Source organism: Gracilinanus agilis, chromosome 2 (assembly GCF_016433145.1).
Source record: "Gracilinanus agilis isolate LMUSP501 chromosome 2, AgileGrace, whole genome shotgun sequence".
Lineage (NCBI taxonomy): Eukaryota > Metazoa > Chordata > Mammalia > Didelphimorphia > Didelphidae > Gracilinanus > Gracilinanus agilis.
The window spans coordinates 419182667-419206250 of record NC_058131.1 but is presented as its reverse complement, the minus strand read 5'-3'; the positions used below and the strand labels follow the sequence as shown (position 1 = coordinate 419206250).

The 23584-nt window shown below is 35.3% G+C and overlaps 2 protein-coding genes across 9 annotated transcripts in view; one reads left to right on the top strand and one right to left on the bottom strand.

Annotated features, from left to right (window-relative positions):
- The window catches only part of WDR20 (WD repeat domain 20), a 160865-nt gene that overhangs the window by 94059 nt on the left and 43222 nt on the right, over window positions 1-23584 (bottom strand). For 7 of the 8 annotated variants that reach the window (XM_044664615.1, XM_044664611.1, XM_044664613.1 and 4 more), the window contains exon 2: window positions 3185-3367. The exons of the other annotated variant lie outside the window; for it this stretch is intronic. In XM_044664615.1, the coding sequence (XP_044520550.1) occupies window positions 3185-3367 (183 nt within the window). The remainder of the gene's footprint in view (window positions 1-3184; window positions 3368-23584) is intronic. 8 annotated transcript variants of the gene reach the window in all.
- LOC123237604 (60S ribosomal protein L18a-like) lies at window positions 15740-16344 on the top strand. Its single transcript, XM_044664621.1, has one exon. It carries the CDS (start codon window positions 15746-15748, stop codon window positions 16277-16279), a length of 534 nt encoding a protein of 177 aa, XP_044520556.1. The 5' UTR covers window positions 15740-15745; the 3' UTR covers window positions 16280-16344.

Sequence of the window (23584 nt, the reverse complement as noted above, 5' to 3'; positions counted from 1 at the left end):
GAGAAGATGTTTTCTTTCTGATGTCTTTTTGTGAAACTTACACACAGGGGAACCTAAATGTTCGCCTAATTAAAGACTGAATGTCCTGTGACTTATTTTTGACACTAAGTTTAAAACTGTGTTTGTGGTTGGGTTGTTGGTTTAATAATGCAATTTGTTGACAAGTTTCAAACCTTGTTGCCAAACCCCACTGATAGAATGGTGTCGAGTCTGATGTTCAACCTAAGGGTGACATCTACTGGCTATGGATGGCGAGCATGAGCCAATATTACAGCAGTTGCATGTTCACTAGTCTATGGGTAAAAAAAATTATTTACCTCTGATCAAAAACCTTTCCTATATAGACTGTGTAAACATGCCTGCTCTAAATGCTGATGAAAGATAGGGCTGTGGCAAGAAATTCTCCTATAAGGAAAATAAAGAACTCTATTGGTGCTTTAAGAGGTAATGGGACCTTTGGCAGAATGAGTCAGGACTAGATGACCTGCCAGACAAGGTCTAATAGGCAACTTAGGCAGGGGATAAGTTTAGTCAGGGATGCCTGTTAAGGAAGAGGAGGACAAGCAAGTGTAAATAGGTTTAGTTAGGCAAGGTAGAAAGTGAATGTGGTTAAAAGGCACTCAGAAGAAGAACTAATAAATGGTAACACTCAAGCTAATCTCTGCTCTTCTGGCAGGCAGTCCATTTTCTGTGGAATTTTATTTCCTTCTGAGTTAGGCAGTTCTAAATTAAAGATATTTCCTTGCTTTTGCTTCAATTTCATCCTCTATATAATGTGTATGTGCGCGCACGTGCACAAACACACACTCTTATCAACTTCATAAGATTCTTGTGAAAATCAAATAAGGTACACTTGAAAGTGCCTTAAAAAAAAATATAAAGCCTTTAAATCCCTGGATTTGGAGTCACAGGTCTTGGGTTTGAATCCTGGTTCTGCCACTTACTACCTGGGTAGTGACGCCCTGCTCTGAGGGGGTTGGATTAGATGACTTCTGAGGTCTCTTCTAGCTACAAAAATCTATGCAAAGGAATATTTTTTAGCATTCTTTAAACACCTTGCTGATTCTGTAACTCACAGTAATAAAAGCTAAATAAAATATTCCATTTTAAGTTATAACTGTCAAACTGGTATTGTCATAGGGAAACACATGGAATTTTGAAGAGTCACATCTCAAGTAGAGGCAGCAAGGTATAGTGGAGAGAACTAGTCATGGGAATAAGACTTGGAAAAATCACCTAAACTCTCAGGGCTACACGCAATTTTCTAAAACTATAAACTGCAGTGAAGGTACAGAACTGCACTGATATCCAGATTTGGACCAATATATTATCTGAAGTCTTCATCTAGGACTTTTCCTATTTCAATAAAATCAGATGTCTAGTTCAAATAGGCCCTTTGTGTAACAGTACATTTATAAAATCGTATGCATAAAATGAAATTTAGTAACCACTCTAGACTAGAGAAGGGTCTGCTTGATAAAGACCTATGTCGCTATACCCAAAATCATCTAAACTCTTTGCCCTTCAAAACTCTTTGTATCCCCTTATCCCTAACTATACAGATCCTTTATTTTTCTCTAAGGGTAAAATAAGAAACTCTTTAATTCACTGAGGAAGCAACCACCAGAGAAGACTTATTAAGAAGTTTTACAGGTTCTCCCTACTCACTATTGTACTTTATGACTCTACTTATTTCTATGAAATCACTTAAAATTTAAAACAATCTATTACGACTCAGAGTTGTCATGTCTCCCCAGAATGTATTTTACACATTTCTAGAAAGCCTGTTTCTTTAATGTTTTCTTCCCAGGCAATGAGACTTTCTTAACTGAGTCAGGTTGAGCCATTCATAAAAAAAACAAACAAACAAAAAAAAACACCTATATCTATATCTAAAAATTGCCCTTTATTGCTAATTAATGGATATAAGATGTATAAAATTAGAATTTCAATATTGCTGAATACCATGTATATACCACAAAAACTATAGGAAAAAAGTGTTGAAAGGGCTATTTTTATTGGAATCTTTTTCTAAACAAGCATGTGTGTGCTTGTGTGTTTTACTTTTTTTTTTTTTTTGGAACAAGAATATGTATTCTGGATAATCAATGTATATGTGTATCAATATATTTATTGTATTTATATTAAATATACAAGGATTTTTAAAAATGCTTAATTGATAATGTACTTTTCTTCCAAGGAATATGAGTATTATCACTGTCTCTCCTATTATTCCCCCCCCCCCCAGAGAAGCGATAAAAAACATGATTTAATTAAGTGTCTTCCCCAATGCACATCTCATGTGTCAGAAACAGGAAATAGAAAACACGAGGTTCCTGGTTTTTTCATCACTCAAGCTTACCTTACTTTTTCATTTGGCAGTGAAACTAGGTGAAAAGGGCAAAGAGAAGAAAGTAAAATAGTTAAAATATATATAATCATGCTATTTCATAAAACCTTAGAGTTGGACAGAAGTTTGAGATCATCTAGTCCAATCCCTATCTGAAGTACAATTTTTTTCTGATGGGGGTAAGGCAAGAATAGTCGAAATAACTCCTCCATAAAATTTGTAGATGATTAGTAAATCTGATTGCTAACTTCAACCTACTATAATTCATGAGCCCTAAGACATGTTTCTGGATTGACTACACAAGCATATCGAATTCTTTTCAAAACACAATTTAACATATTGTCATAATATTAGTAAAAGTTGTCATGTGATCTAATTAAAATTGCCAGAATTTCTAACCTTGCCAAAAGCAATATGTTAACAGTGTTTTCAGGAGTAGGGCCATACAACTTTGGGTCAGTTAATGCCAGTCTAAGGTATAGCATTTAAACAGCCTAAGGCAAAAGTCATCAAAATCTTTATTATCCTCTAAAAATTTCCAATAATATGAATAATTCCAATTTTCAATATTCTAAGTAAATATTTTCTTAAGTAAACGAATTTAAAATGTATGATGACTGAATTTTTTTTCTTGAAGCAAGAGACCCATAAAAACAAATAAAATACCATTAACCAAAAAAATAGGCAAGACTCAAGAATGTAATTTAAAATATAAATGTTGGTATTTCTATGGTAAATCAGCTCACAAAGTATAAAGAGACCCCTCCAAAAAATAAAAAAAGGAATGAGTTCTTTAAAGATGTTCTTATAAGCTGAAACAGAGTAGTTACTTACTTCCTCATTAAATAGTTTGCTAGTTTCTTTTTTGATTGGGTCTATGAGCTGCACTTGGCCTGCAGAAAAGCCCACCAGTAGAGAGACACTTTCTGCTGTGGCTGTTAGATGGTTGAAGTCATGACACGTAGGCTGTGTTCCTTTGTATATCCTTTTATCTATTGGTTTACTCAAGTCAGCAGCCTGAGAAAGAAAAAGAAAAACACATAAGATAAACATCAAATTGAAGTGCAACTGTCAAGTTACAATAGTCAACTAACATTTATTAAGTGATTGTAATGTGTGAAGCACTCTATAGATAAAGGTCCTTGCCCTCTAAAATTCTGCCAGATTTTTCTTTTTTTTTAATCCTTACCTTCTGTCTTAGAAGCCATACTAAGTGCTGGTTCCAAGGCAAGAAAGTGATAAGGGTTAGGTGACTGGGATTAAGTGACTTGCCCAGGATGACAAAGCTAGGAAGTGTTTGAGTCCACTAAGATACCACAGTGTCTGCACATTTTCTCTCTCTCTCTCTCTCTCTCTCTCTCTCTCTCTCTCTCTCTCTCTCTCTCTCTCTCTTTCTCTCTCTCTCTAAATTGATGTATGTATGTATGTATTTTAAGCTAGGATATTACTTGCATAAAGTTTAAACTTTAAAAATACATGATCAACCTTTGATTATCCAAATGTGAATTATATTATAGCTGCAAATTTTAAATCTATACTGGGCTCTTTTATCATTTGTCAGTGAGTATATTCAAGGAATTAATTCATTTTAACAGCCTAAGCAAAATATGCTTAAGGAGTTTAAACTATTGCAAAAATTTCTTTCACTAATTCAAACTTGGTGAATTAAATCTCTACATGTATGGGTTATTTTCATCTTAACCATTTTTCAAAGTCCAAGTAAAAATCTAGCTCTCCATGAAGCTTTCTTTAATTGAAGTCGTCAATAAAGACCTTCCTACCTTGAAGATCTCATTTAGAACTTGTTATGAAATTGTTTAATGCACTTTATACAATTCTGTAACAGTTATACCCTTCTTATCCAACTACTAGAACCATTAAGCTACCTATGGTCTTACCTTTGTTCCTTCTTCAGTGCGTAACACAATGTTGCACAGTCTGCATTTCATAAATGCACGGAAAAATCTATTAAGCACCCTCTTAATGTGCATACCCTAGAAGTCAAATATGATGGTCCTGACCCCCTAAAACATACTTGTGTGAAGAATCAAATACTCCCTTTAAATTTTAATTATTCCACCTATCTTTTCCCTACCATTTAAACAAGTATGAATCCAAAGAAACACTGAAGTGTATCAAACTTATAGAATACTATGACCAAGGATGCCCAGTAATCAGAATGTAGACATCAAAAGGAATCAGATCCTTCTACTTAAGAGTTTACATTCTATCAGGAGGAATAAGCCCTGAAGAAAGTTAAGCATACTACAAGGTTTGGAATGACTGATGCAAAAGAAGGGATAAAGTACTCTAGGAATGTGTATGGTGGGAAAGAAAGCTTGGGATAGGGAATGGAAAACAAGGAAATGCCAAGCAGGTCTGGAAGAAGTGGTGTGAGAGCAGAGCATTGAAGGAAGAAAGTATCAGAAAAACTGAACAGGCTATTTATAAATTCTCATTAAAAAAAAAAAACCAACTACTTGGACCACATGGACTCAAAAATGAATTAATTACATAAAATTTTTTTGATCAAAAACCAAGTTAATAGGGACAGCTAGGATGCTCAGTGAATAGAAAGCCAGCCTGGGGATGGGAGGTCTTGGGTTCAAATGTGACCTCACTTCCAAGCTGTTTGACTCTAAGCAAATCACTTAACCCCAATTGCCTACCCTTACTATACTTCTGCCTTGGAAATATTTAGTATTAATTCTAAGACAGAAGGTATGGTTTAAAAAAACAAGTAATCCAATGCTATAAAAACCTTTTAAAAAGAGAAAAAAATACTCTCTACAAAACAGATCCATATGGGCTAATTCCTCAATCCAGAGAAAGACAAAGCAGAATTTGGAGAAACTTAGAACCACAGACTAGTTCATCTCTCTGACTCTTGGTTTCCTAATTTACAAAATGAGGTAATTATACTTATCCTACCTTTGTAACAAGAAAGGTTTGAAGAAAGTGCTTTGTGAATTAAAAAGCGCCAGAATTGTGATTCATGCTTTACCACATCTTACAATGTTTACAGGTATAATTTGTTCAATACTTCAACAGATCTGTGATTTCAGTAACAAAGGGTACTTCCTCCAAAAATGGAGCTCTCAACCTGTCTATGCATGCCTTCTCAATCCTAAATGACTATTGTTCACATCTTAATCCTGTAATCTCAAAGTGCTGAGGGCCTTCCTCCAGTTTTATTAATGTTTCATGAATATTAAATGAAGCATATAGACTGCCATATCAGTTATCCCTGCCACAGGGAGACCAAAAGAGTCCAGGAAATTTTCAAACATTTAACTTTCTACCAAATCAAGAGAGATGACTTCTAAGGGCACATGGACCCAGTCTAAAAAAATCTTACCAAAAAGTAGTAAATTATGATGAGCAACATTATATCATAAAGCAAAAAGAAGTAGCAAAGGCTAAAACTGTTTCTAAAGAAACTTGGCAATTCCAACTAAGCAAAGTCATCTCAAGGGCACTTGATGACAACTGTAGGCTAACATCCTAAAAATTGGCAAAGATGAAAAGATGGGAAGATGGAAAGATTATGGGAAGACAGACACAGTGGTCCACTTTTAGTAGAACTCTGAATCAGTATAAATACAGAGGAAAGCAATTTAGAATTATTCAAATAAAGTGACTAAAATGTCTATATCCTTTGACCCTGAGATTTTGCTACTAGGTTTAGACCTTGAAGAACTCTCTGAAATTTTCCATATATACTCAAATATGTAGGGCAGCAGTTTTGGTGATTGCAAAGAACTGGAAACAAAGTAAATAACCACCGATTGGAAAATGGCTAAACGAATTGTGGCACGTGAACAGAATGTTATAAAAAGTAGAGAAGTATGGAAAGAAGCTATACATGAACTAATGCAGAGAGAAGTAAGCAGACCCAAGAAAACAATATACACAATGATTCTAAATATAAATATAAGCAGAAAGAACCACAGTTAAAAAATTAAGTGAATGTGGCAAAATAACAAAGAACAAGCATGACACCAAAGAAAATATGTGGGAAAATAACCCACCCCATACAGAAGTGAAAGGCCCATGAGTGCTGCAGTAGGTTACAAGTATTTTTAAACTTTTAAAATATATTATCAGTTATGCAGATCTCCCCATTTTTTATTTTAAACATTTTAATACACTTTTCTCCATTAAGAATTGTGTGAAATCATCACATTTTTTCCCCTGACATCACAGTCTATGATAAGGCGATTTAAAGAGGAAGCAGAAAAACAAAAATGAGGAAGGAGCTTGATTGGCAATTATTTATTTATGTGGGGTGGGGGTAGATATGTGCTAAAGTTGATACAATTGTGAAGGCACTGAGAGACCAATCAATGTACCAGATATCTGAAAAGGGAGGAAGATACTTAAATTGTGGGGAAACTTTGCATTTAATTACTGAAGATAAAGGTGTCTCACATAGAACATTCCTGACTACCAACATATATGCCTACTCTCATTTAGACAAAATATTTAGTAGTTTCACCTATACATGCAATTGAGGACAACCCGAAGTACAGACATTAGTAGGTAATATGGTCTTTCACAAACAATAGTTGACAATGGATTACAACTTTAATATCTTAAAATTAACAGAAAGATTATAGAGAAGATCCTATTGTATTTATTTGTTGAATATGAAAAAAAAACCATTAGATTTTACAAGATGCCTCCCATCCATATATAAAAAAAATTCAAGATTCCCAGAAAAAAATCCTTTCAATGACCATATGACAAATAAGCATCAGGCAAGGCATAAAAACAAATGTATGTTTGCCAAAATTATTCAGCACTGAGATGAAGCAGATTCAGAAATTAGTCCAAGATTCCCTTTGGATGCCAGGGTTCTCTATATCCTCCTATTATGGATGACATTATGTTGACTGCATCAAACTCCCATTTTTTTTTAACATTTTTCAATGTTTTATTATTCACATGCCTGAATTTTAAAGAAAAATTATTGATATATTAGGTTGATAATGTTGATTTTAGTCATAGAAAATTGTATTTTGATTTTAGCACCATTGTTAACTTTGCTTCTAATACAGGAGAAGAGATTAATTTTTGTTAAGAATTATTACTAAGGCACTGTTTTCAGCTGCAGGTCTTTTAATCAATCTGTCTCTAAAATGGCAATGACATTTCTAATCCTATGCTGGTTCCACCCACACAATCCCTTCTTCACTCAATTTCCTCAGTTCAAAATAGCTGCATCTAGAATTTGCTTAATAGGCATTAGATATATTTAAAACAAGCTAACACTTATAAAAAAGATAGGATATGTAAAAATCTAAGGTGTGATATATTTGCTAAGCAGAACAGAGTGAGCAAGAAAACCATTTCATGTTACAAATTAAAACAACAGGAACAAGAAAAACACTAGAACAAACCATGTTTAATGAAATTATAATAAAGGCTTTTCTGACAATAGAGGGACTTGGAGTTGTCAGGATGCTAATAAGAACTGAAGCTGAATTAGATGAGTTCTAAGATCTCCATATTATAAGGAGGGTGTATGTGTGTCCCCTCCCCCAATGAGTGGAGAGAAATATGGGAAGAGAAGCAAGGGTAGATAGTGATAGTCATGTCAAAAAAAAAAAGAGCAAGCACCATGAAGCATTTTAAAAATCAAGCTCAAAGGAATACAAACAAGCATGGTAGTGTTTAGACCAGTGATGGGCAAGCTTTTTAAAGAGGGGGCCAAAGGAAAGGAAACGCTCATCTGTCAGTCTGTTTCTAAGGCAACTCTTTCAAAGTTTCATTGTATTGTACCCTACTCAATGTATTCATCAGATTAAGAATAATGCCATGCGGCCGGATAGAACATTTCAGGCCCCCCCCCAATCTGGCCCGCGGGCCGTAGTTTGCCCATCACTGGTTTAGACCATCATATTGAGCATAATATATACTTTTTATGACCTTTGTAGAAGATTCAATTTCATATGAAAATGTTGTAGCAGAATAGCAGTACTAATTTTTAAAAGTTGCCAAAAATTTATTCTAATTTTTTAAAAAAAGATCCCTTCCAAATATAAGAACCTATTGATTACTATCTATTATACTTGGATCACAATGTCAAAGGCCTAATAGTATACAATCAAAAACATAAATAAAAGTTTTTGGGGGGGAGGAGGACAAAAATAGATGTTAATTTTTCTTCTCTTTCTATGACTAAAATCTACATTATTAACCTAGTATATATATCAACAATTTTTCTTTAAAATTCAGGTATGTGAATAATAAAACATTGAAATCTGTTAAAAATGGGAGTTTGATGCAGTCAACATAATATCATCCATAAGAGGAGGATGCCATCCAAAGGGAATCTTGGACTAATTTCTGAGTCTGCTTCATCTCAGTGCTGAATAATTTGGGCGCTTTCCAAATGTGAGAGGGGAAAATTGGGAAGTATTATGGTTGGACTAGATATTTAAGGTTTGGTCACCAGAAATTGATTAACTCGATTTTGAAATAAAACAGACCCAAGTTAGGATGACTTTTATGGTGGTTTATTTACAATTAGAAGGTTGAAGGTAGGGAAAATAGCTAAAAATAGTAGGGAAATTGAGAGAAACTCTGGCCTGAACCAGAGGCCCAAACCAGGTAGGGATTCAGAGGCCCCAAAAGAGGGGCACAGAGGTTAATTAAACAAGGCTTCTAGCCTCAAGGCCTCCTCTAAGAAGAGAGGCCTTCCTAAGGCTAGAGCCTCTAGAAATGCCAAGGGAAGAGAGAGTCATCCCAACTTACCCATATGACAATTCAAAGGGAAGCAGTCTGAGGTCTCACCAGAGCTCCTTCAATACCAACTTCAAAGCACCACCAGCTCTCCACAGGAAGATTCCATCATATTTAAAAGATAGCATCTTTCGTCACTTCCTGTGTCCACCCTCCAGTTTCATGTGGATATGTCATTTACTATCACATGTAGGTCACAGACAGACCTCCCCCTCCTCACTTAATTCTAAGTTGGGTGGGGTGACATTATTTCTGGTGGCTAAAAGTCTAAAGAATGAATGAGAGCAAACTAATTCCATTTACACACAAAGAATATGCCAGATTGTTTAATTTATAAAATGGGACTAATGCCCACCTACTTCACAGTTATTTTATTAGCAATAAACAAATATTTAAACACCCACTTGCCAGGTAGAGTGTAGGCTCTGGAGATAACAAAAGAAAAAATTCAATAGCCTTTGCCTTCAAAGGGCTTACATTATATACAGGACATGTACATATACGAGGATATACATGGAATAAATACAAAATAAATGTAAGGTAGCTTTAAAGTACAAAGAAGAAGGGCACAAACAGCTAAGTATGGGGAAAATGAGGAAAGGCTTCAAAGAGAAGATACAGACCTTGAACTGAGGAAATTGGGAATCTATAGTGATATACAAATTTCCTAGGACAAATATTTTGAACTATTTTCATTTTATAACATCGGTAGTTATGTCTATACTTCTGTGCACACTAGGCTGACATCTGATCTAAAACAAGACAGTGGATTGTATTAATTCTGTCACAATTATGAGTTCTCTGTCAACTGAGTGCGAGATTTTGTGCTATACACAACTGTTGTGTTATTCTCTTAACACTGTATTTTTAACTTTAATTAATTAAAAGTTGTGACAAACATCAATGACCATTAGAGATACTGCAGCAGCTAGTGGTTTCAGTAAGTCAAGTGTTCCCACAATGAAACAGGATCAAGGGAAAGTATGGTCAAAAATGAAAAATAGCACTAATACCTGACAAACTATTACTGAAAAATCAAACAAGTAAAGACATTCAGAGAGATCTTGCAACTGGAGGGTTTGTTACTGATTTCTCTACAAGGAGGTGAAGGCTTAGTTAAGTTGAAAGAACAGCAAGAGGGCACTGTTTAAAAAATTACTATCTATTGATATGAAGAAAAACACTTGTTTTTCTAGGCTTTTTCTATAGAGTACTGACAATTGGAAAAAAGAACATTTTACTTGATGAAGCTCATTTTTTCACTCAAGGATATACTAAAGCTGTTACCAGAAAAAGTCTAGGCAAACCTATACAATCTTTACCCTAAAAAAATTGTAGAATATCAAATTCCCCAAAATGTTTTTGGTATTTTGGGATTTTAGTGGGCCTCAATGTCATTCTCTATTGATGAATAGAAAATATGCTGATATATTGAGGAGTAGAATTATTCTGTAATTATACAAATTCCTTAAAGGAGACATAAAACATAGTAGCACAGTCTAGTAGTATGACATGCCACAAAAGGTTAATAATTGTATACAAGAGAACTCGAAGCTCATTATCTTTTCCCCTAAATCCTCCCCCAGGGCACTACCACCTTGCCAGTCTCTAGAAGCTTGCAACCTAAGTGTCATCTTGAACTATCTCACGGCCTATCCCTCCCCATATCCAATTTGTTGCCAAGGCCTGTCAATTTCACCTTTACAACATCTCTCAAATATAACTTCTCTGAAATAGCTTGCTGGTAGGCCAGCCTGCCTCAAGTCTCCCCCCACTCTAATCCATTCTCCATTCAGCCACTAATGGTATTTTCCTAAAAAACAGGTTCACTCAAGTCATTTTCCTTCCCCACTCCACGTCCAAATACAGTCTGATCCAGTGACATAGTCCACCCAGTGGTTTCAAGAAAGACACCCCACTTCCATTCTAGACATTTGTTACTGTCCCCCAGACCTGGAATACTCTTCCTCCTATTTCTATCTCCTGGTTTCCTCCAAGTCCTTATTAAATCCCATCTTCTATCCAAAGATTTTCCAAACCCCTCTTGATTCTAGTTAATTATTTTTAATTATTTTTAAATTTTATTTTTATTTTTAATTTTTAAAATTCTCTTCATAGTTTATAAACTTTTGCTTATTGCTTCTCCCTTTAGATCAGGGGTCAGCAACATATGGCTCTTTTGAGGACCAGATATGGCTCTTTCTGCAGGAGCCAGAAAGTCAATTTTTTTTCAGGCGCTGTTACAGAAACGCACACTGTGAGCACTGTACAGCCCTCACGAAATTACATTTTAAAAAATGTGGCATTTATGGCTCTCACGGCCAAAAAGGTTGCCGACCCCTCCTTTAGATTGTGATCTCCTTAGGGGATGGAGCTGTCTTCTGCCTCTCTTTGTATCCTCAGGGCTTATTATACAAAGCAGCATATAGTAGATGCTTAATGTTTACTGACTGGTCCATCCTTAAGCAAAATAACTTTGGCTATGTGGATAATGGGTTGGAGTGGGGGAAAATCTGGGGCAGGAAACGAAAGTGTGTAGCTGTTGCAATAGTCCAGTCAAGAAGTGATGAGGACCTGAACACTAAGGCTGCAGCTATATGACCTGTGAGAGATGGTATGAAGGTAAAAAAAAAAAAAAGTTCTAACACCCAAAAAAGAAACAAAGTGTTTAGAATGGAGGACCCCAAAATTGTGAGCCTCAGTAACTAGAAGTAAAGTGGTGTAGTATCTTCTTCAACAAGAAATTCAGGTAGTTCAGAAAAAAATGGGTTTGGAAAGGAAAAATCTATTTTGGAAATATTCAATCTGAGATATCCACGGCTAGTGTGAAATGTTCAAAAGGCAGTTATATATAGAGAGATCTGGGAATCCTCTACGTAGAAATGTCAAATCTGTTAGATGAATAAAAATTACATAAATTGTAATACACCATACATAAGGTATTATATGACATTCAAAAGTAACATTAAATAATTTCCACAACTGAAAAAACTGCATAGTACTTAGCCTTAGCCTACCTTAGAGACTTGTCAAAAGTCACAACAGGAATTGTGCTTCCAAGATTTTGTTTTAAAGCACTAGAAAACATCTTTTCCCACCTGGATTCCATTACCAAATAGTGATCTCCCCCCTACTCCCATACATAGAAGCATAGGATGTCAGAGCTGGTAGGGATCTTAAGGATTTGCTAGTCCAAACCTATCATTTAATAAAAGAGGAAAACGAGGACCAGAAAGGAGATTTATCTGAGTTTGCATAAAGTGGAGAAATTAGTAATAAAACCCAATTTCATCATACTCACATCATCTGAGTCCTATTCCAACTTTTTCTGTAAAAAGGAATTCTTTATTCCTTTTTTAATTTAATGGGGGACCTGGAAGTCCTCTTAACATAGAGATGTATAGGGAATAACAAGCCCATAGTGACAGGAAGTAGGAACTGGGCCCCTGCTGGGCCAGTGTGAGTTGGTTGGCCTGTCAGCTGCTGACAGTTGGGGGGGTGAGAATGGGGGGAAGTTGCTGACAGTTAGGGCTGGAAGTTGCAGGTAAATTGGCTGATGGGGGTGAGTTGTTGGGGGGGGGGGTCGGTTGTTGTTGGTGATTAGTTGGTGGTCAGCATTTAGTTGCTGAAATATAAAGGCGGGCCTGAGATTACTGAGAAGATTTTGGTTTTAGCCTTTAGAGGGCTTTTTGACTTTTGGTTTTGGCTGTTAGGTTTTTTCCCTCTTCCTTGAACTTTTTTGAAGGTCTTCATTGACAGACCTAGTTGGGGTTGGATTAAACACTTTGATTGGGCTGGATTGGGTTGGAACTTTGTGGAGTGGTTGTTATTAGCAGTAGTTACAGGTAGTTATGGGTAGTTTTAAAATAACTAGTATAGAAATTAGGACATTTCTTTCTCTACCTCTTTCCTATATTTCCCTCCTTTACTATATTCATTTTACTTATTATATTATTTTACTATCTCTGTTTTACTAAAACTAAATTGTTAATTGTTAAAAGCTGCTAGAAGTTTTTGTTTCTCTGGCTTAAAGGGATATTAATTTACAATTCTACTATATTCTCATTAACACTTAAATTATTAAAAGCTACTCTCTTATTTTGTCAAAAACCCCTATTTTAACCCTTACATTTCCACTATATCATACTGTATTTCATGGATAAGGTATGGACGGGGCAGCTATAATTCTAAACTCCTTAAAGGAAATTTCCAAAGACAATATCTTCTTTTCAGAAACATTTATGAGAGATTTAATAAAAAAAGATCTCTCTGTTGATTCTTTATTTTCATACGCAATGCATAGCCCAAACTTGTACTGGGCATACCAGACATGCCCCTGTCTTTGCTAAGGTAAACAAATACTTAGGGTGTAGCTCCTTATCACACTTCTGATATTTGCAACTGGACCCAATTCCCTGTCACCTATATTATAGAGCTTCTCTCATTTTTAAGGTAGGAGTAATATTGTTAAAGAAAACTCATGAGAAGAAAGAAATTTTCTCTGGCAATAATCAAGAAAGAGCTTTCATCACAATATGTAAAATTAATTACACACTGGAAAAAGTGATTTAAGACAGTTTTTAATTTAAAAAGAGGGGGAAAAGACTATCTCTCTTGGAAATTCTAATTCCAGTTCTCAAAGATTCTTTGATATTTTAAATTTTTAATTATATTGTTTCAGCAATTTTTATAAAGGGGAAGGGGAAGAGCTTTTACATAGAGCCTTCTGTGTGCCAGACACTGTGGTAAATATTTTACAAATATTATCTCATTTGATCCTCATGACAACTCTCTGAGGCAGATGTTGTTATCCCTGTTTTACAATTTAGGAAACCAAGATAAATAAATGTTAAATGGTTTGCCCAGGGACATAGAGCTATAAGGTGTCTGAAGCCAGATTTGAACACAGGTCTTTTTCAATCCAGGTCAAGCACTCTATCCACTGTGCAAACTAGCAGTAAGAAAACATTATAACATGAACTTATAGAACCTTTGCTCTACTTATTTAATCAACAAGTATTTAAGTACCTACTATGTGCCAGTCACTGGGGATTCAAGTATAGAGAACAAAATAATCTCCCCTTTCAAGAAGCTTTCATGAGGGAGATGTGTGTGTGTGTGTCCAACAAATACATAAAGAATAAAATTAGAGTAGGGAACAAAAATAAATATGAAGTAGTTAAATACAAGATCCTTTTGAGAAGAACATTAGCAACTTGTTAAGAAAGGTTTCATTTGGAAGATGGTATCAGTTATAATTTGATAGAAAAGAAGTTATAACTTGAGAGAAGTCTGAGGCAACGGTGAGGGTAACGTCTTCAAGCATCAAGCATGGAGATAGAATATCATTAATGTTCAACGAGGCTGGAAAGATAGGTTGGGGCAAGCTTGTGAAGGGGCTTAAAAGCTAGCAAAGGAAGTTTATATTTGAAGCCAATGGAGTCTGAGTAGGGGGCTGACATGGTAAGATCTGGACTTAAAGGGGTCCGTTAGGCTTCAGTACAATGCATGGACTCCCAAATTTTAAACCAAAGACCTATCTTTTTCCTTCTTTTGACATATATATCTATCCATTAAAATGAGGACAGAATAGATCTGGGTCTAGGGGTAGGTAGACATTTGTGGTACAAATATGCCAGGGGACAGAAAAAAAGTATCTCAGAATATTAAAAAATATAAATTTGTGTAATTCTTAAAATTTTTTCCTTTTTTAAACTTCTAGTCAAGATGGAAATGTGAAATGAAATATACTACCTAAATACCTACTTAAATAAAAAACTGAAATTCACATGATAGTAATTATGAAACTACCTCCTCCAACTCTATATTTGAATCCTCTTTAATAATAATAATGTGGAAAATAAATAAATAAAGGAAAATAATAAATGTTGGAGGGGATGTGGCAAAATTGGGATACTAATGCATTGCTGGTGGAGTTGTGAACTGATCCAACCATTCCAGAGGGCAATGAAATAAGCAGAACCAGAAAAAACTTTGTACAAAGTAACAATAATATTGTGGAATGACCAAATGAGATAGACTTAGCTAATCTCAACAATACAATGATCCAGGGCAATTAGGAGGGACTTATGAAAAAGAATACTATCCACCTCCAGAGAAAGAACTGTTGGAGTAGGAATGCAGATGAAAGAATATGATTTTTTACTTGAAAGAAAATGATTTTCCACTTGCTTATTTGGGTATATGTTTTAGGTTTTGCTTTTATAAGATTATTCACTTATGTTTTGCATGATAATACATATACAACACAGACTGAATTGTTTGCCAGCTCCAAGAGAGGGGAAGAAGGGAGACAATTTGGATTATATAATTTTAGAAAACTTGGAAATTTGTTATTACATGTAATTGGTAATAAATAAGTAAATAATTTTTAAAGCCCATTAATAGAATGGAGGACTTTCAAGTATTTCTGATAAAAAAAAAAAGTTGAGAGTTGAATAGGCTTGAAGTATATACAAGATAGCCCAGAATAGGAATTCTTAACGTTTTTTGTGTCATAGCCCTGTAGCAGGTTGGAGTAGTCTTTGGAAAAGCATGTTTTTAATGTATAAAATTCAAAGGATTACAAAGGAAACAAATTACAACAAAAAAAAAATTTTTAAATACTTTTTTTTGGGCGGCAGCACCATGAAGGCCTCGGGCACCCTGAGAGAGTATAAGGTAGTTGGACGATGCCTCCCTACTCCCAAGAGCCCAGTGCCGCCTCTTTATCGAATGCGGATCTTTGCTCCTAATCATGTGGTAGCAAAGTCCAGGTTCTGGTACTTTGTTTCCCAGCTGAAGAAGATGAAGAAGTCTTCTGGAGAAATCGTTTATTGTGGACAGGTCTTCGAAGAAAAGTCCCCTCTTAGGGTGAAAAACTTTGGCATCTGGTTGCGCTATGATTCCAGGAGTGGGACCCACAACATGTACAGGGAGTACAGGGACCTGACCACTGCTGGTGCTGTCACTCAATGCTATCGAGATATAGGAGCCCGTCACCGTGCCCGGGCCCACTCCATCCAGATCATGAAAGTGGAAGAAATTCCTGCCCGCAAGTGCCGCCGACCTGCGGTCAAGCAGTTCCACGACTCCAAAATCAAGTTCCCTCTGCCCCACAGAGTCCTGCGCCGCCAGCACAAACCACGTTTTACTACCAAGAGGCCCAACACTTTCTTCTAAATGCAGAGACAAGGAGCTACATGTTTTATTTGACTCGTTTAAATAAATTTCTCAATTGGAAACCCCCCCCCAAAATACTTTTTTTTAAAAACAACCTTAGTCCAGAGAAACCTAAAAGGGAGAATTTATTTTGAATAATTGGAATAAGCTGTATGACAGTATAGTGCTAACACTCTCGTGGAGGAAAAATAATTGTCCCTTTAGAATCATAATATCTTCAAATGATACTGAGGGAGTTAAATAAGAAAAACAGAGACCTTTGAAGTGGAGTTTCAATAATAGAGGCTTTTTTTTAATTATAAAGAAAATTTAATCAGTGTGTAGGTTTTTAGGGTATTGTATATTAATTTTTTTTAAATAATTTAAATTTAAATAATTTTTTTTAAATTTATTTTTACTGTTATGCAAAACACTTCCATATTGGTCATTGTTGTAACAGCAAACACATCCATAATTAAAACTCTAAAATAAAACATTAAATACACTGATGTGAAAGACAACCCCCAACAATTCTTTCTCTGAAGTGGATACCATTTCCTCATCATAAGTCTTTCAGAATTGTCCGAGATCATTGTACTGCTAAAAGAAGCCACATTTTCACAGATAATTGTACAATATTGCTGTTATTGTGTACAATGTTCTCCCAGATCTGCTTATTTCATTCTACATCAGCTCCTGCAAATTTTTCCAGCTTTTTCTGAACTCAATTTGCTTATAATTTCTTATAGTACAACAGTATTCCATTACCAACATGTACCACAATTTGTTCAGCCATTCCCCAACTGATGGAAATCCCCTCAATTTCCAATTCTTTGCCACTACAAAGAGTTGCTATATTTTTGTATAAGTAGGCCCTCCCCCCTCCTTTTTTTAATCTCTTTGAGATACAGACCCAGTAAGCATTATGCCCTTTGGGCATAGTTCCAAACTGCCTTCCAGAGTGGTTGGATCAGTTTACAACCCCACCAACAATGTATTAGTGCCCCAATTCTGCCATAACATTTGCCACTTTCCTTTATTGCCATATTGACTAACCTGATGGTGTGAGGTGGTACCTCAGTGTTGTTTTAATGTGCATTTCTCTAAGAGTGATTTAGAACATTTTTTCATATAATTATGACTGATTTCTTCATCTGAAAATTGCTTGTTCATATCATTTGTCAATTGGGGAATGGCTTTATACTAGAGGTTTTAAAATGGGCAAGAAAAGGGAGGGTAAAAGGAATATACTACTATAAAAAGGAAGAAGGAAGTACCTAAGAAAAATAATATTTGAGGAAAGCATGGTGGGAGACAATGAAGAATGAAATTCATCTGAAACAAAGGAAGGTTGATAACATAATTTGATTTGTAAACACATACAATTCAACAGAGAAACAAGCAGAGCTGGGGATACGGGGTGTGCCAAGAAGGAAAAGCCAGAAACAAAAGAAACTTCATGATGCTGAAAAGACTAAAAGGGGGGAAAGGAAAGTAAAAAAAAAATTGCACCAATGTTCTCTTACATGAGATTCACAGTCACCTGAGAGATCAACCTAGCAATCAACAGAGGAGAAAAACCAAATGAAGAAATCTGAATGCTTATTATCAAAGACCATGACATGTTAGTTAAAAAGCAATCTATTAAATCAATACCATTTTCCAAAATGTAGGGCACTGCCTCATATCCTAAATAGCACTGAGAGGATGCTGAGAGGGAGAAGGCAAGAATGATGCAATAGCTATAATTACTAGATATTTAAAAGTATAATTTCTGTACTTTTTTCCAATAAAAAACAAAGTTTCATAAACATAAGACTAATCGTGCTAAGAAAATTATCAGTTCTTTTGTGAGAAGTATATTGGCTACAGAACAACTTTTTTGTTGTTATTTAAAAAGCAGGTGAGGGTGTACATAACAAATGACAGACATTTGACTGTTAGGCATCTATCCCAAGGAAGTCAATGTCAAAAAGGTTCTATGTAGCTGTACTTTTGTGGTAGTAAAGAGTTGTAAACAAAATAGAACCTCTGTGACTGAGAAATGGCTAATCAAATTGTAGTTACACGAGTCTAACGGAATATCTATTTCTGTGTTGTAAAAAATGGCCATTAATACAGGAACATGGAAAGGCTGATGAACTAATATGAAGTTAAGTAGGCAGAAGCAGGATAATATACACAATGACTATAACAAAATAAATGGAAAGAACAACAAAACAATCAGAACTGAGTATTATAAGTTATAAAAATTAAACTTGGATCCAAAGAAGAGACACAAAAAGGTACTTCCACTTTTCATAGGCTTGAAATACTGAATATAATTGTCGGTCTCTTCTGATATGCTGGCTAGTCTTGCAAAACTTTTTCCCCCTTTGGATTCCTTCTTTACTGCCTATAATTATGCCTATGTCTTCCCATCCTTCAAAGAAATTCTTACTTATTTCTACCATTGTGCCAGCCATTATCCTTTAAACTCTTCTCTGGTTGTAGCTAAATTCCTGGAGAAAAAGACATACAAAGGAGAGTTGAACAAAGAAACTACACAAAATTGCATGTGGAAATACATTAAACTCAACATGGAAAATGGTGGGGACAGGGAAAATGATGGGCAAGGAGGCTTTAAGAGAAAAGGCAGGGTAGGGGAGAGAAAAATAAAAAAAAATTCAACTTTAAAGGGTAGAACATGAAGGGAAATATTTAAGAAAAAAGGATAACCAATTATCTAGATTCCACAGTGAAGTTGAAGCAATTTTTTTCAATTATGGATCAATAATATTTATCATATCACTTTCTTTTTAATTACCTTTTTTGAAAAGGGAAGGGGAAACAAGAATATTCAAATAACAGTCATAGCCCTGAATGGGAATGGGAAGAATACATCTATTAAAATTTAGAAGAGAATAATAGACTGGATTAAGTGGTAAAATTAAAAAATATGCTGTTCACAAGAAATACTCTTGAAACTAAGATGTAAACTAATGAGTCAAATGATGAGCTGAAGCATAATATGTTATGCTTCAAGTAAAATTTTAAAAGCTGCAGTAGTAACCACGATCTCAGTCAGAGCAGGAATAAAAACAGGCACAATTAAGAGAGATAGACAGGAAATAAACTTTTCTACTCTAAGTACCAGGCACTGAATTAGCAATGTATTTAATGACATAGCAATAAACCTTAAAGGAAAAGTTAATCAAATAGGAGAGAAAAAGTGATAGTAAAATTTTAGCCATTGAAGATCTTAATATATACCTTTTTCAGGTCTAGACAAAACTAACAATAAAATCTGAACAGAATTTTTAACGTTAGGTATGACAGATTTCTGGTGATTATTTAAAGGGAGAAGAATGGGGAATACATTTTATTACTAAAGTGAGTCACAGCACTTTTATCAAAATTGGCCATGTGACAGGCCATAAAAGTTCCAGGAATAAATCCATTAAATACATCCTTTTCTGAACACTTTGCTATAGCTATATCTACATACAAAACCAGAAAGCATTTTTAAGAATGTTTAAAACTGTTAATGTTAAACAAAGTTTAAAGATTTAAACTCAACTGGGGACTAAATAATAAATCCTACTTAGAGATCAACAAAGCTGAAAGAAAAAAATCCCATTTTACATGACAGCCTTTTTAGATACCTAGAGATGCAACAACAAAAAACCAAATGGAACTGTTAACTGGAAGAGCAGCAGGACAAAATAAACTGTCAAGAAATCATTAGCTTTTCTACATATTACAACAAAACCTATCAGGAAGAGATAGAGAAATTCCATTTGAAATAAATACAGAATGTATAAAATACTTATATATCATCAATCAAGACAAAAACAGGAAATTCATGAAGGTTCTTTAAAATCATATCAGCTGACCAGAGTGGTGAAGGATAAAGGCCACAATATATCAAGAAAGGCTGAAGGAATAGGTTTAGCTTTGAAAAGGGATGAATTAGTGGTAGGGGGTAAATGATCATCCTCTCAAATATCTGGAGGGTATTATATGGAAAGGGGAATAAACTTACCATGTGTGGGTACACAGAATAAAGCAAGGACTTAAGGTATATGCAGGGTCTGAGAATAGACATTACAGGAAGACACTGCAGGGCAGGGGTGTATATAGGTATAAGTATTCAAGGAGGACTTGGTGTGAGGGTTTACTAAGCCTTTTTCAAGGCTGCTCATCCACCTTTGGTGTCCACCTTATACTCTCTGCTCTCATCCGTGTTGTTCCAAGAAGCTGGAGTATGTGCTGTGGCCACACCCTGGTAAAACCATCTCAAGCAAATGGATTAAACCAGGCAGAGGGTAACTGACAGGCCCCAAACCCATTTGTGAGTTAGGGGGACATGTCTATCCAAGCATGTGAAGACTTTTCCTGGCAGAAAGGGTAGATGAAAACAATTTGTTCCACTGGTCATGAGAGTGGCTTATACAAGCATTGTGGAGCACTTAAGAACTTGGTCATCTAACTTTTGTCTTGCCACTGGACTTTGATGACTCTGGAAGAGAGAATGAGACTGACAATGCTGTGCAACTGACTCACTTAAATCCAATTCATGCACAAGTCAAGATATCACTACATAATGTCATTGGTCCTCTTCAAAAATGAAAGACCAACAACAACAGGAAGGAAGATTTATATTTACTATAAAGAATTAATTATATGGACAAACTAAAAATAGGATGAGCTGTCTCATAAAGTAGTGATCTTCCCATCATCTAAGATATGAAGGCATAGAAGCTAGACAACCATTTAAAATCAAAGGCTTTAGCTTTATGAGCAGTTAGTGTATAGAGTCAAGCCTGGAGATGGAAGATCTTGGGTTCAAATTTGGCCTTAGACTTTTTCTGGTTGCATGTCTCTGGGCAAGTCATTTAAATGCAACTGCACAGCCTTTATCAATCTTTAATCTTAGAATTGATACCTGTCCAAGACAGAAGGTAAAGGTTTAAAAAAAAAAAAAAAGCAGAGGCTTTAGAACAAGAAGTGACCTTTGGAGGTCATCTAATCCAACCCTGTCATTTTACCACTGAGGAAACTGAAGCCAGAGATATTAATTTACCTGCCCAATGTCACAGAAATAGATAAGGAGCAGAGTTGGCTCTGTTTTTTCACTGCACTACAGGAGAGATTCATGCTTCAGATACAGGAAATGAGTTAAAAGATCTAAGATTCTATATGTCACTTTATAACTATAGTACAATGACACATTACAGTGAAACTCTGGTTAGAAAACTATTAAATAATGCTCACTTATATGTTAAAAATTCATAGAAAATTCCGAGAATCTACTAACACTGGCCTATTTATTTGTAAATAAAAACTCTTACCTTCTGTATTAGAATCAATACTATGTATTAGTTCCAAGGAAGAAGAGAAGTAAGGGCTAGGCAATGGGATTTAAGTGACTTGCCCAGGGTCACGTAGCTAGGAAGTGGCTAAGGCCAGACTTGAACCTAGGCCCTCCCATCTCTAGGCCTGACTCTCAATCCACTGAGCTACCCAGTTGCCTCCCAAATTGGCCTATTTAAAGTAGCCTTACTTCTTAAAAATTAACTACCAGTAGGGTGGAGCTTTACAGTTTGTGTTTTACATTTATTATCCCATTTGAATCTCATGAAATTTGGTAAGATAGTTTTTACCATTTTACATTGGGATTCAGAAAGGTTGTGACAACTCATGGCCAAGTACTTTTTCTGAATAATGCTGCCTTTTAGCTGCATATCTGAAACTGAAGGAGAAAATATGTTATGAAGTAGAAACAGTAGGAGTAGAGGAAAAGGGCAGAAAAACTAAAGGGAAATATATAAGTTAAGGTCAATTAAAGAAACTTTCCTAAAAAGATCATAACAGCACCAGAGTAGGGCAGGAAGTCAAAGAATCACAGCCTTCAGTTTTTGCTAGTGCTAATTTTAATCTTTTGTTCACAAACTAAAGAGGAAGTAGTCTACTACTTTCAAGAGGGTTCCTGATAATACTACTAAACTATACAGTAGCAACAAGTGGTCAAAGCCCCAAATGATTATTCAAATGTACCCTGAAAGTATGCTTTTTTCCAGTACTGTGAAGGTAACAGTGGAGCAACTCTGGCTATCCACTTGTCATCTGTGACCAATCATCTTTTCATTCTGTCATGTAATTATTAGATGACATCCTTTACAAAACCCTGCTCTTCAAAATTCCTCTTTGTTTAAATGTTCATTCAACTTTTCATTGTATGATACTCATCTTTAGTCCTTAAGAGGCAGTGGTGTTCCAGGTGGCACTGCCATATAGCAAGTTGGTAAAAAATGTTGGTACTGAAAAGTTTGGCATCTGCTGTTATGGGAAATTTATGTCAATAAAAGTGCTATGCAATTTACTAAAAGGAATCCAAGTCCCTCTTCCTTTCCGACTCTGGTCCAGCTTACTATCCATATTTATTATTATCTCCAAAATAAATCCTGTTGGACAAAATCCAAAGGGTGTCCATTCAAATGCATGTTGGAATTTAGGCAATAGACATTCTTCATCCATTAAATTTTTATCGTGCATCTGGACAGGCCAAACTCCTCTGAGTGATGGCAGATCTTTCCAAAAAACTATCTGATATCTTGGGGCTTGATTTAATCAACACATATCTGTTCACAGGAGTACATCAAGGATTTTACATATCATTCTTAGTCTCATCTCTGTGCTGGTTTTTCTCCATTACAACAACAAATACTTTTGGTGAGCATACATATCTCTTTTTATGCCATGCCTGATGCTATTATCAGAGTCATTGAATAAAGTTATTTTGTTATCACTAAGAAAAATGTCAATTTTTTAAAAAGCACCCATCAAATAATTTGACATGAAAAGCCAGCATGTTTCATAATATGAGTGTCCTCTGTTATACCCCTATATTTTTTATTGCTTTCACACAAATTTCCAAATCTTTCCTTTTAATGGATTTTTAAAAGTCAAGTTGCTTACAACTTGAAAAGATGAATGTAGCTTCTTATTCTTATTACTTGGATACAAACAATTATTTGAATGTTCATTTTTAGGTAGTGCTCATAGGTCTTACATTTTATCCTAATTGACTGAGTTTCATCAGTGTCTAATACAGTGGTTCCCAAACTTTTTTTGGCTACCGCTCCCTTTCCAAAAAAAATATTACTTAGCCCCCTGGAAAATAATTTTTTTTTATTTTAATAGCAATTAATAAGGCATCACGGCCCCCCTGGATTGCTGCAGCACCCACCAGGGGGCAGTAGCGCCCACTTTGGGAATCACTGGTCTAAAACAATCTTTATTTGTAGCATTTTTATTTTCTTAAATTCATCAATATTTAAGATT

Excerpts from the sequence above, each read along its gene's own strand:
- LOC123237604 (XM_044664621.1), top strand. The coding sequence starts at position 15,746 with ATGAAGGCCTCGGGCACCCTGAGAGAGTATAAGGTAGTTGGACGATGC.